The sequence below is a fragment of the Carettochelys insculpta genome, chromosome 3, assembly GCF_033958435.1.
Source record: "Carettochelys insculpta isolate YL-2023 chromosome 3, ASM3395843v1, whole genome shotgun sequence".
In the NCBI taxonomy this organism is placed as follows: domain Eukaryota; kingdom Metazoa; phylum Chordata; order Testudines; family Carettochelyidae; genus Carettochelys; species Carettochelys insculpta.
This window is the reverse complement of record NC_134139.1, coordinates 89,081,947-89,094,080: the sequence shown is the minus strand read 5'-3', so window position 1 is coordinate 89,094,080 and position 12,134 is coordinate 89,081,947. Positions and strand designations below refer to the sequence as shown.

Here is a 12,134-nt window from a genome sequence, read left to right as displayed (position 1 = left end):
CCTCTTCACTACACAGACATTGCCAACACAGGGGATGGCAGTGAAATCTCATACTCTGAACTTAGAATGGAAACAGGATCTCAACTGCCCCTCCACCCTGTGTTTTTTTGGGGGTCAAAGCATGAAGAAAGATAGGAAGTGTTAGGAAAGAGATTTTATAACAGAAATATCAAAGCAGCAGGTGTCTGCAATGGTCAGCAAGCTCCCGAAAATATTTTTCGTTGGGTGGGGTGGAGGAGGGCTGTGGTCTGCAGGTGCAGAGCCCTTTGAAATAGTCGAAGTAGTCCCCCCGAATATCTTAGCTGCAGGGGGAGACTTTTCGCTGGTGGCAGCAAGCCCCTGAGTATCTTAGCCACTGGGGAAAACTTCCACCAAGTGGCAGAAAGGCCCCAAAAACATTTTTGGTGGGGGAAAGAGTTGAAGTAGTCCCCCCAGATATTTTAGCCTCCAGGGGAGACTTGCCCCCAAAATTCTTTCCTGCCCTTGGAGTGAGCCCTAACCGCATGCAAGCCAGGACATGGTGCTGCCTTGCGGCATGGTCAGCACCAAACAGCAGGCACATCCTTTTAATGAGTCAGGGGCTAGCCGTGTGATGTAACTGAGTGCTGGAAAGACCCCGGCAGCATGGCTCCTGTGGGAGAGGAAAGTGGGTTCATGCACAAATGTACACTGCTGAGAAGAATTTTCTCAGCCTCTTATGCAAGCATGACCCCCACAACAGCCTTGCTCCCACGTGGTGCGGCAGGGCAGCATCTGGTACCAGGTAGTGCAGAAAGAAATACCAAGTATAGACACAGAATCACAAACTCCCTGCAGAGGCTATTTGTAATGGGTCGATGCGCTTACAGTGCTAATAACGAAGAAAGAAAGGAAGACATTTCTCAGCCTCTCCTACAAACATGAGCCCACAGCCCCAGGCTTCTTGGTCCCAATTTGAAATTCATGGTCTTCCTGTTACCTTACTCCTGCACCCTGGAGAGCAGTGGCCAGAGTGGAGTGCTGAGGGGCATTGTGGGTTACGTACAGGACACCTATGGAGGCTAATAATTTCGATTTTAAGATGTGGTGCTTCCACAATGGCCTTTAATCGAAATTCTGCATTTGAGCTTGATGCTACATCTGGTAGTTACTGACAATATTGTGATATCAATATTAATTCTCCCAAAATCGATCTAATGCTATTTACAGTGAAGACAATCGTGGTAATATTGAGCTAACTGCCTTAAATTCAAACTTACTTTGCAGTCAAAGGCAGCAGCTACACTGTGAAATAAATTCAAATTTATTTATATCAATTTTCTAATTCTGGAATTTGTAAGTTCAGTTTTGACCATCCTCACTTCCACCGTGCTCCCCACAAAGTCGAGTCGTTGCTGCCACACTCAAATTGGCTAACATCAACTGTTGCTGTAGTGCATTGTGGGAAGTTATCCCACCATTCCTTTATCCCCATAGCATTCTGGGTATGCTTGCTGATCTTGACGTCATCTTCCCCCATTGCATTTTCCTTATTCTCCTCCCTATCCCTGAAAATATGCCAATCCCTGGAAATAATGCAGAGACCCTCAAAGTTAGAAGAAAGAGGATAGAAAAGCCTAGGAAAAAAAGAATTTTGGGTCCCCCCCACATTACATTGCAACATGGGTACAGCGACTTGTGCACAGCAGCAGCAAAGCCCCCCAGTATCTTAACCGCCGGGGGAGACTTCTCCACAGCAGCAGCAAAGCCCCCGGTGTCTTCACCGCCCTTGTAGCCCAAAATGCGTGACTGGCACCATTGCCAGCACTGAATGGCGGGCACATCCTTTTATTGAGTTGGGTTGGGGGCTTCCCATATGATGTGGCTGAGCCCAGGAAAGACCCAGACTGTGTGGTTCCTATGGGGGGAAAAAAGGGAGTTCACACACAAATGTAAACTGCTGAGATGTTTCTCAGTGTGTTCCGCAAGCACAACCCCCAGCACAGCCTTGTTGACACGTGGTATGGCGGAGCATGGGCCGGTACCACGCAGCGCGGAAAAAGAAAAAATAGCAAGTGTACAGACAGAGTTGCGAACTCCCTATTTGAATGGGTAGATGCACTCACAGCGCTAATAGCATAGAAAGACTCAGGCTCTCATACTAACGTGAGCCCACAGGTAAAGGCTTGCTGCTCCCACTTGGAAATTAATGGTCTTCCTGTTACTGGAGAGCAGCAGCCAGAGCACTGAGAGGGCCATTGTGGATCACATACAGGACACCTCTGGAGGCTAATAAATTCACTTTTAAGATGTGGTGCTTCCACACTGGCCTTTTATCTAACTTCTGAATTCAAGCTTGATGAGTTACCTGTCAGGTAACTGCAATTTTGTAATCTTGGATTAATGCACCCATAATCAAGCTAATGGTCTTTACAGTGAAGACTGTCACCTGGTATAATCGAGATAACGGAATTAAATTCGCATTTATCTCGTAGTGTAGATGCAGCCAAAGAGCAAATGTAAACAGTGCTTTGTCTGCAGGAGTTGCTCTCCCGCCAACAAAACAAACACCACTTCTGGTGAGTGGAAGTGTTTTTTGCTGTAAAAGTGTTTACACTGCCTGCCTTTTAGCAGCACAGCCCTGTAGAGACAGCCTCAGGAAGACACATAGTATAAAACATATGGAACTGGGGAAAAAATAGTAAAGAATGAAGCTAAATATTTTATCCCAGTTTTCTAGTCGTCTGTTGAAAAGCTTATAGGTAGCACCTATATATACTGGGCTTGCTCCTGCTGAGATCAGTGATGGAATTCTTACAGGCCTTAATGGGTTCAAGATCAGGCTCAGAAGTTGGGCTCTTCTTCTCTGGTTAATGCATTAATCAAAGTCTAGCCATTTAGTACTGTAGTTCTCAAACTCAGACAACCTCCATTGAGCAATATGGGAAAGAGTGGCTCACACCCTCTCGGAGATATGTGACTTTGAAAATTGAAAATTGAGCTCCCCTGAATTTGCATAATGTAACAGCTGTTTTGTAACAAGCAAGCAAACCTTGCACTTACATCAAATCCAACTGGTTAAAAACAAGAAAAAAGTATTATGATTCCTCCCTGTGTGTAGACTAACCGAAAAGTTTAGAGCATGAGCTTTCGTGAGTTAACTCACTTCTTCAGATGCATCTGAAGAAGTGAGTTAACTCACGAAAGCTCATGCTCTAAACTTTTCTGTTAGTCTATAAGGTGCCACAGGACCCTTCGTTGCTGCTACAGATCCAGACTAACACGGCTACCCCTCTGATCCCTGTGTGTAGTAAATCATCAACAAGCAACCACCATGGGCTTAGCGCTTGTTGGTGTCCGATACATCCCTCACTATTTCCTTCCATCTTTCCCTGTCCAGTGTGGAGTGGCTTAGTTTCTGTAGACTAGCTCCACACCAATCTACTATATCATGTACCCATTCTCTGTGGGGGCTGCCTCTCCTATTCGAGCCATCCTTAATTTCTGCCCTGATATGCAAACTTCTAATTGACCTGGGTCTAACCTTCCTAGGATACTAGTTTTGTCCTTTCGTTAAGTAGTGTGGAAATTTCTGTAAATATAAATAAGGTCAATAAAGTTAAGTTTTTCTTAAAATGGCTCAATTGAGCAAAATCACAAATTCTCTTGAGCTGTATAGAAATAAAGGCTTTTTCTACTCTACAAAAATAAATTCGATGTTGCTTACTTCAAAGTAAGCAAATTTGAAGTATAACTTCAAAGTAAGCAGCTTCGAAGTTGAGCATCTACACACACCCTACTTTGAAGTTAAACTTCGAAGTAGGGCACTACTCCATTCCTGGGAATGGAGTAAGGACTTTGAAGTTGTGTAATAACTTTGACGTAAGGCACAATTTGTGTAGACTCTCTGCTGGCTATTTCGAAGTAGTGCCTAACTTTGAAGTTAACTTAGAAGTTAGTTCCTAGTGTAGACAAACCAAAAGTGACTTCTTTTTGGCTGTACTTCGAATGTCACGGCTTGGATTTAAAAGCAAGATTCTTCTGCTTCCGAGCACTTTTCTATAACACAAGGCTTCTCTGTGTTTTGAATACTGTTTCTGTCTTTAAAAAGTCCTGACATCTGTATTGGTGGATTAAAAATACGCTGTGGTAGTATAAAACCCAGTCAACTCAGGGCTCTAGGGGAAAAGGGTAGAATTTTACATTAACTTCCGATAAACAGGACAGTGTGGGAAGAGTCTTCCTTTTATTTTTTCCCAGCTGAACTGACATGCTGTACACAGTCCTAATTTACATCACATATCGCGTTCAGATTCATTGCTTTTGTGTTAATGTGACCTTTTGTTTACATCCACTGAACTGAATACTATTTGGGGATTGTTGGAGGATTGACACTAAAGCTTCAAATGCATTTGTTTTGTTACAGAAATAGCAACAAGACAATTTGAAATGTGTTTCAGAATCTCAATAAAGGTCATAATACCCCTGTCAATCAGGCATTGTCACCTGTGGCAAATGTTTCAGGAATCTTCAGAGTTGTTCATGTCTGAGAGCTTTTGAGTCTCCTTTTCTGCAAGTTCACTATCTTTTCTTGGAAAAGTTACAGCTGAAGTATTTCATCTGGATTGAGGTGTGAAAACGTGCTTCATTACGGAAACTTTGAGCTGAAACAGCTAAGAAACAAAATGGCCAGCAGTCAGCTCTGTAGTTTGAAAAAATTTTATATGGCTCCATCACTGAGATACACTGATATTACAGTGTATTATCAGTTATTAATACATTAGTCTGTTTCAGCAAAAACAACAAGGAGTCTGGTGGCACGTTAAAGACTAAGAAATTTATTAGGACATAAGCTTTTCTGAGATACAACTCATGTCCTCAGATGCTTGAAGAGAAAAGAAGAGAAAACAGCACCAGACTCGTTGTTGTTTATCTTGACAATCACACCAGTAAATCGAGGCAGAGAGCCTATGTGACTTGTCACACAGGAAACCTGGAGCAGAACAAGAACTAGAACCCATTTTTCCTCTGGCCAGTACTTTAACCACAAGGCCATCCCTCGTTTCTTTAAAGAAAAAAGAGAGAGAGAGAGAAAAAAGCTAGGAGTTGAATATGCATCTCCAAAAACTTAACCCTTTCTTAAGTGAAGGAGAGAATTAGCAAGCAATGTGTTTAGTGTTGAGCTTTCTCTGCTATCAATCTTAGTGCCTATATCTGCTGTACGGTACTTCTGTCTTTCCTGAATCCCGATTGCTCATCTGATAGGTGTTGTTCTGTCTGTGATCTCAGTCTCTCCATCAGTATCATCATCAGTACCTTGCCTAGATGACTCGTTAGGGCAATCATTCTGTAGTTCTTGCACTCCAGCATGCTTCCTTTCTTGTGTATTGTCCATTCCTTAGGTCCCTTCCCTTTTTTCCACAGTATATAATATAGTCGATGTATTTCCTGAATCACATTTTCTCCACTGTATTTGGCCATCTCTCCTGTGATCTTATCACTTCCAGGGCTCTTGTTGTTCTTTAGTTGATTTTTTGCTCTTTCTTCTTTGTCCTTCAAAATATCAGTAGCGTAGAAAGTTCGATGAAAGAACAAGAACATTTATAATTGCTTGATCGATTTGCAGAAGGGATAGTACAGTTCAGGAAGTGACGTGGGCAGCGTTGGCGCCGTACTGAGTGGTTAGCCTACTGATACAGTTGTTGAAGGGTATCAATGACAATGTGGAGATAGCAGTGAAAATGTGCAGAGTTGGGAAGTTGGTTTAGAACAAGTAGAGGTACGAGACAAGGAGATCTGATATCGCCCACTGTCTTCATCATGCACCTAGAGAGAGTGATGGACAAGATCAAGGAAGAGGTAGAAGGGCTATTGGTGCATGGGATGAGAATTAACAACTTGAGGTTTGTGGATGATCTAGTTATGACTGAAGAAGATGAAGAGAAGTTAGCGAGAATGGTGCAGGTGTTAAATGAGGCAGGGAAGCAATACAGACTGATTGTGAACATTGATAAAAACAAAGACAATGGTATTTGGTGATAAGGAAGTAGGAAGGAAGATCAGTGTAGATGGGATCGAACTAGAGAATGTAGGGAAGTTCACGTATCTGGGGAGCAACATGACAAATGATCTAGACTGTTAGAAGGAAATAGTGACTAGACTATCGAAAGCAAGACCAAATTTAAAGGGAATGGTTAATATCTGGAAAAGCAAAGTGATTAGCTTAGGAATGAAGCCAAGTGTCTCAAACGTGTATTCAGCAGCATGTTGTACGGATGTGAGACATGACAATGAGACATTTGAACAGAAGGATATTGGTGTTCGAGAGGAACTGTTATAGAAAGATCCTAAGAATAGGATGGATGCAGAAGGTCACCAGTGAGGAATTATATAGGAACATACAGCCAAAAGAGAACCTGCTGCAGAAGGTTATACAACGGAAGTTACAGCTATTCGGGCATATCTGCAGAATGAATAATGAGCAAAAGTCAAGACCATGCTATTCGGCACAATGGATTTCTCAAGTAGGAGAGGTAGACCCTGCAGAGAATGGTGAGATAATGTAGTAGATTGGTGTGGAGCTATTCTACAGAAACTAAGCCAGTCCACACTGGGGAGGGAAAGATGGAAGGAAATAGTGAGGGAGGCATCAGACACCAACCAGCGCTAAGTCCATGATTATTGATGATGATGGTGATGATTAGTGTGTTTTCAGTTGTACTTAAGCATACCATTCATTAGTCAAAGGTAGATTCCCTTTTATGTCTGTTGCTCATTGCTGAAAGATTTTCAGTCTTACTTACCGACTTATGAAAATCCTGTCTCAATGGTTCCTGTCCAGCAGTGAGACTTTCTGCCCCAGAATTTAATTTTCATTAAGGCAACATACTGGTTCAGACAGCAAGCAGGGCTCAGTGCATAGAATTTCTGAGCACCTGGGAAATCAGTAAGTGGATGTATGCATGTCACTAAATTCAGATGGACTGAATTGTTTGAATGGGATGAAAGATTTGTATAGTATAGCGGTTCCCAAACTTTTTCTGGTCATAGAACGCTTTAGGGCTCTCTGCAGAACACTCTCTTTTTTACATCATCATGCTAACTATGAGGAACATTACTAACGGAAAATATTTCGTCTGAATATTAATTACATTATGGTACAGTAAGTGCAACTCAACAAATAATAATGAAACTAGACATTAACAAAATATATAAAATTGGTTACTGTTTAGTCATTTCAAGAAAACTGTAAAATCGAAAAAATTCCATCCAAAAATTTATTTTTTTCCTGGAGGATGGGGAAGAGACCGCCATTACTCAATTTCAATGGAGGAACACTTTGCCATAGCTCGCGGAACACCAATGTTCTGCCGGAACATAGTTTGGGAAGGACTGGTGTAGTAGACTTGGCAGAGTTTGATATTTTTTTTTTTATTTGTAATAACTTCAGGGAATAAGAGATGTTTATTTTTAAGTATTTGTTCAATTTTTTTCAGTTTCAGTTTTCAGAGTTGTAGGAGATAATAAAGAGAAGGTTAGCTATCATTTAATGACTGTAGAACTGGGGTGGGTAATAATTTTTGATGGGGAGCCACTCCACGAATTTGGAAAGTGGTCAAGGGCCACACTCTTCCATGATATTGATGGAGGAGGTGCAGGGTATGGGATGGAGGTTGAGTGCAGAAGGGAGCTTGGGGCAAGGGATTGTGGCACACGAGGGGGTGGGATCTGGGAGGGAGTTTGGGTGAAGGAGGGTGTGTGACCCTGGAAAGGGGACTGGATGCAGGAGAGAGGCAGAGGTGCGGGGTCTGGGAGGGACGATGATCTGGAGCAGGGACACAGGAAGGGATGCAGGGGTTGGGTTGTGACCAGGGGCAGGTGACTGGGATGAAGGCTCTGGGAGTGGGTATTGGTGCAGATGAGGTCTAGGAGGGGTTTGTGACCTGGGACAGGAGTGCCGGAGGAGGTGCAGGGATTTGAGTTGAGACCCAGGATTGTGGAGCAAGATTTGGTAGGGGGCCGTGACCTGGAGGAGGAATGTAGAAGGGAGTGCAGGGTCTTGGAAGGAGTACAAGTGCAGAGGGAATGGGTTACATTGGATATGGGTACAGAAAAGGGGGCAGAGGGCTGGGGGAGCTTGGGGTGCCAGAGGCAGGCTGTGGCTGGGAGGTCCTTACCGTGTGGGCGGCACCCAGCCAGCAGTCCAGCAGGTTCCTTACCAAGGGTCCCTGCCTTCCATGCCCCCTGCACGTGCTCAGAGCAGCTGCAGGGGCTATGTGTACTGTGCTGACACTGCAAGCCTGGGTCTGGTAGCTGGCCAGTGGGAACAGCAAGATTCTGTTAAGGGTGGGGGTAGTGTGCGAAGCCCCTCCCTCTTCCCTGGGCCGTCGCCATTAACAGATGCACACACGGCCCTGCATGCAGCTTTTCTGAGCGTCGGGTGGGGCAGGCAGGGAGTGGCTGAGGCTCCTGTGGGCCAGATCCAATGGCCCGGCGAGCCGAATCCGGCCCGCGCGCCATATTTTGCCCATCTGTGTTGTAGATGTTGAGATTCACCAAGTTAATGCTTTATAGCTGTTAAAACGTAAATGATCAACATCACATGTCAAAGCACACAAAGTGCCTGTCCTTAAATCAAACTCTAGGGAGTTCTCAGACTGTGATTTTCTTACTTCTTCTCCTTTTTAAACGTGCTGAAGTCATAAATCAAGGAAACGTCTTTCTTCCGGGCGAAATCAGCACTTTCTTTTTAGCCGATCTAAGCCAAGTATCTGTGCACGTTCAGATGGAGACCTTGTGTTGCTGGTTACCAGGGCTGGCAACAGACTTGCCCGGGCCCTGGTCAAGGTGGGGGGAATGGGCAGCTTGGCTCCAGATCACCCCAGAAAGGGTGTGTCTGGGGGGCCTAGCCTCTCATAGTCAGCGCTTGCGGACCACACTGTGTAGGGCTCTAGCGTCGACTTAAAGAGCATGCGGCTTCAGCTGCTGCTGAGGTATACTGTCTGTTCAATTTTCAATCCAGCTGCATTAATTAATTTCACAGGCAGATGATTCACACTGTCTGAAAACTCTTTCCTTTTATTCTCAATTTCTCACGTGAGTCTTTTGGGTCCCTGTGTTGTGAAACAGTGTGCAAAGGATGGCCTGATCTGTGTTTTGCTTATCTTTCAGAGGCTTACCTGCCTTAATCCTGTCCTTTCTAATTCTTTGCTCTTGTCTTTATTGATACGAATTTGGACATTTTGCACCAGAAAAAAATGTGTGAGTAAAGGGCAGTTGAAGCAGTGTGTTCAAGATAGCACTTTAGATTTTATTTTCATCTGGAAATATATCGTGAGGAAGCAGCTTGGAGAAGTGACTTCAGTTTGAGAATGGGAGGCAGGAACTCCTGCATGCTAGTCAGAGCTGTACCATGATGAACTGAGGGCAGGTCTACACTAGACATTAAAGTTGATGGTATATACACAGTTCTAGCTATGGTGGTTGCGTAGCTAGAATTGACTTATCTACAGTTGACTTACCAGGCTGTCCTCACAGAGGGAGGTTGATGGGAGAAACTCTTCCATTGATCTCCCTTACTTCTCGTGATATGAAGAATACAGGGGTCGACTGCCACCCCTGAGATAGTTCTTACTAGGATACACAAAATAAAATCCCAGAAGATCAACCTGACTGGGTCAATCTTCCCTGTCCTGTAGACATACCCTTAATGTCCTTAATTGAGTTGCATAACTTCTCAGCACGTTTCTTAACATGTAATTACAAGGGATGCATTTAACAGGTAATTCCAAGCAATGTGAAGTTGGATTAAATCTGTAAAATGTAACAAGGCGATCTGGTATCAGCCATGGTGCTAGCCAGGGAATCCAGACCCAAGCCCTATTCCTGCTTCAGTGATCAATGCAATGTGTGATTCTGAAGGAGTGACTTACCACTCGGTTGTGTACCCCTGTGAAATGGGGTGAAGAATGCTTTGAAAAGAGCTTTATGAGCTCTGGATGAGGAGTGCTGTGTAAATGTCAAGTATTGTTACTGGATAGAAGTGCTCAGTATTAGTGAATGCTAGTCCCCTCTGAGGGCAGTAACATCATATACAGTTAAAATAAATATAACTTGTTTGGAAGGCCTTTGCTAATGCAGCTGGTTAAACTGGCACTGCAGAATAGATGCCTTATGGCAGAGGGGTCTGGTAAAAATGCTTCTTGTGTTAAATTGTGCACTCTTTCTTTCTCACAGCGTCCCATAATCTCCATTTGCTGGGGCCACAGGGACTCACGCCTGCTCATGGCTTCTGGCCCTGCACTCTATGTTGTCAGGGTAGAGCATAGGGTCTCCAGCCTGCAGCTGCTATGCCAGGAGACCATTGCTAGCTCTCTGCGGGATGATAAGGATATCAGCAAGCTGACTCTGCCTCCTCGGCTCTGCTCATACCTCACCACTGCCTTTATACCAACCATCAAGGTAAAAGACTTTTCTTTTTCTTCTTTACATAGCTCTTCCCAAGAGAGAATGAGTGAAACCCCTGGGCCCCTGAAGTCAGGCTGGGATTTCACCCAGTGAGTCTCAAGTTAGAAAAGAGGAAGATGAAAAGAGGAAAACCTACTAATAGATCAAAAGTTTTTTTACTTATTAAAATCAGAAGTTAAGGCGCAGATGGCTTGGGCCATTTGGTCTCCTTCAGGGATGGCTTGTGAGGAAAAACTAGCCATCTGCGGTTAACTAGCTCTCTGTCTCAGAAACACTTGGAAGAACCTTATTCTGGTGGCAGCCTTGATCCTCACTGTAATGCCTCTTGGTAGACGCGGGTATTTTGAGGAGGCCTTGTGTCACACAGTGGTGAGGTGGCAGTCTCCTTCTGTGCAGCTCTGTGCACACCTGGGTTTTGTGTTCGAGTCCACTCACCACAGATCTAACTGAGAGCTTGATTAGAAAATAAAGCCCTGTGGTTAGAAATTGGTAACCAAGTTTATTGATAATACTTTGCTCATATTCTCTGATATGTTTTGGTTCAGGTGAGGCTAGCAGGATTGAATTGCAGTAAAAACTTGTCTTCCTCATTAATTTCAACAGATGTGGTTCTGGATTTACAGAGGGAATGGGTCTGCTATGGAAGAAGGTACAATTTTGTAAACAGTAGAGCCAGACTGAGAAATTATTTAATGTCCCCCATATTCATTATGATTTTTCCAACAGGTATAATAGATTCACACCAACCATAATCTAAGGCTTTGTCTACACTACACAGCTTTTAGCAACATTGCCTTGTCAACATGGCCTTGTTGCTAAAAGTCAGGTACTGTAAATACTGTTGACACGTTTTCAGACAAAATACTTACACCTCTAAGAACTGTGTTCACCTTTTCAACAAGACAGCGCTCCTGCTGACAAGGAGCTGTCTGTACTGCCATTTGCGATGGCAACAGTTTTGTCTTGGTGTGTGTGTGTCTGTTTGTGGTGGGGGTGTGAAGCACCTATGAACTATACAAGTTCAGTTGGTGGTATAGATAAAGGCTGTCACTGGCAGATGACATCTACTTGAACAGCTCAAAGGTCTCAGTGACTAGATCATTTACCAAACTTCCAAAGGTTGGTAACACCTATTCTTCAGTTCTTCTCTTTCCACCCATAGTACTGGAAACTCTTCTTCAGTGCTCCTGTTTTCACCTATTTTCTAGCTTCAGCATCTTGACTGAGGCTTTAAAGTTGCTGCTTTGTTCTTTTGCCTTTCAGTTCCTACAGCTACGTACTCATTTTCTTTATTTTCCAATTGAAAAGAACAAAATTCTTTGATTAGATGGAAGTGAAGGTTTTGTTACACTAAGCCTTTCTCATGTACTTTTTTGTTGATGTGTGTCCAGTCTGTTTTGAGGGTATGTTTTTTGTTTGGGGTCACTTTTTTTTCCCCCTTTTTTACATAAGATACCAGATTGCATCAATACAGTATACTTGAGAGAAATGAGTACCCCGGAGGAGATGGATTCCCCCAGACTCCATGCAAGGGCTTTATCCACCCACTTCTAAAAACCGTGTATTTTGTTTGCTGCTGAAATTATATTGCTGAGGTCACTTGTACCTTCTAGACAATGTTTTAGGATAAAAAATGTGCCTTATAGTGACGGATTCAAGGAGATCACCATAATAAGAAAAAGTTAAGAGTTGACTTGTCTACGGTCTGT

The 12,134-nt window shown here is 43.6% G+C and overlaps 1 protein-coding gene across 2 annotated transcripts in view; it reads left to right on the top strand.

Annotated features, from left to right (window-relative positions):
* TULP4 (TUB like protein 4) overlaps positions 1 to 12,134 on the top strand; it is a 247,965-nt gene that overhangs the window by 215,834 nt on the left and 19,997 nt on the right. For both annotated transcript variants that reach the window (XR_012645013.1, XM_074990303.1), the window contains exon 8: positions 10,195 to 10,419. Coding sequence is in view for 1 of the 2 variants with exons in the window: in XM_074990303.1 (XP_074846404.1) it covers positions 10,195 to 10,419 (225 nt within the window). In the remaining variant the exon portion in view is untranslated. The remainder of the gene's footprint in view (positions 1 to 10,194; positions 10,420 to 12,134) is intronic.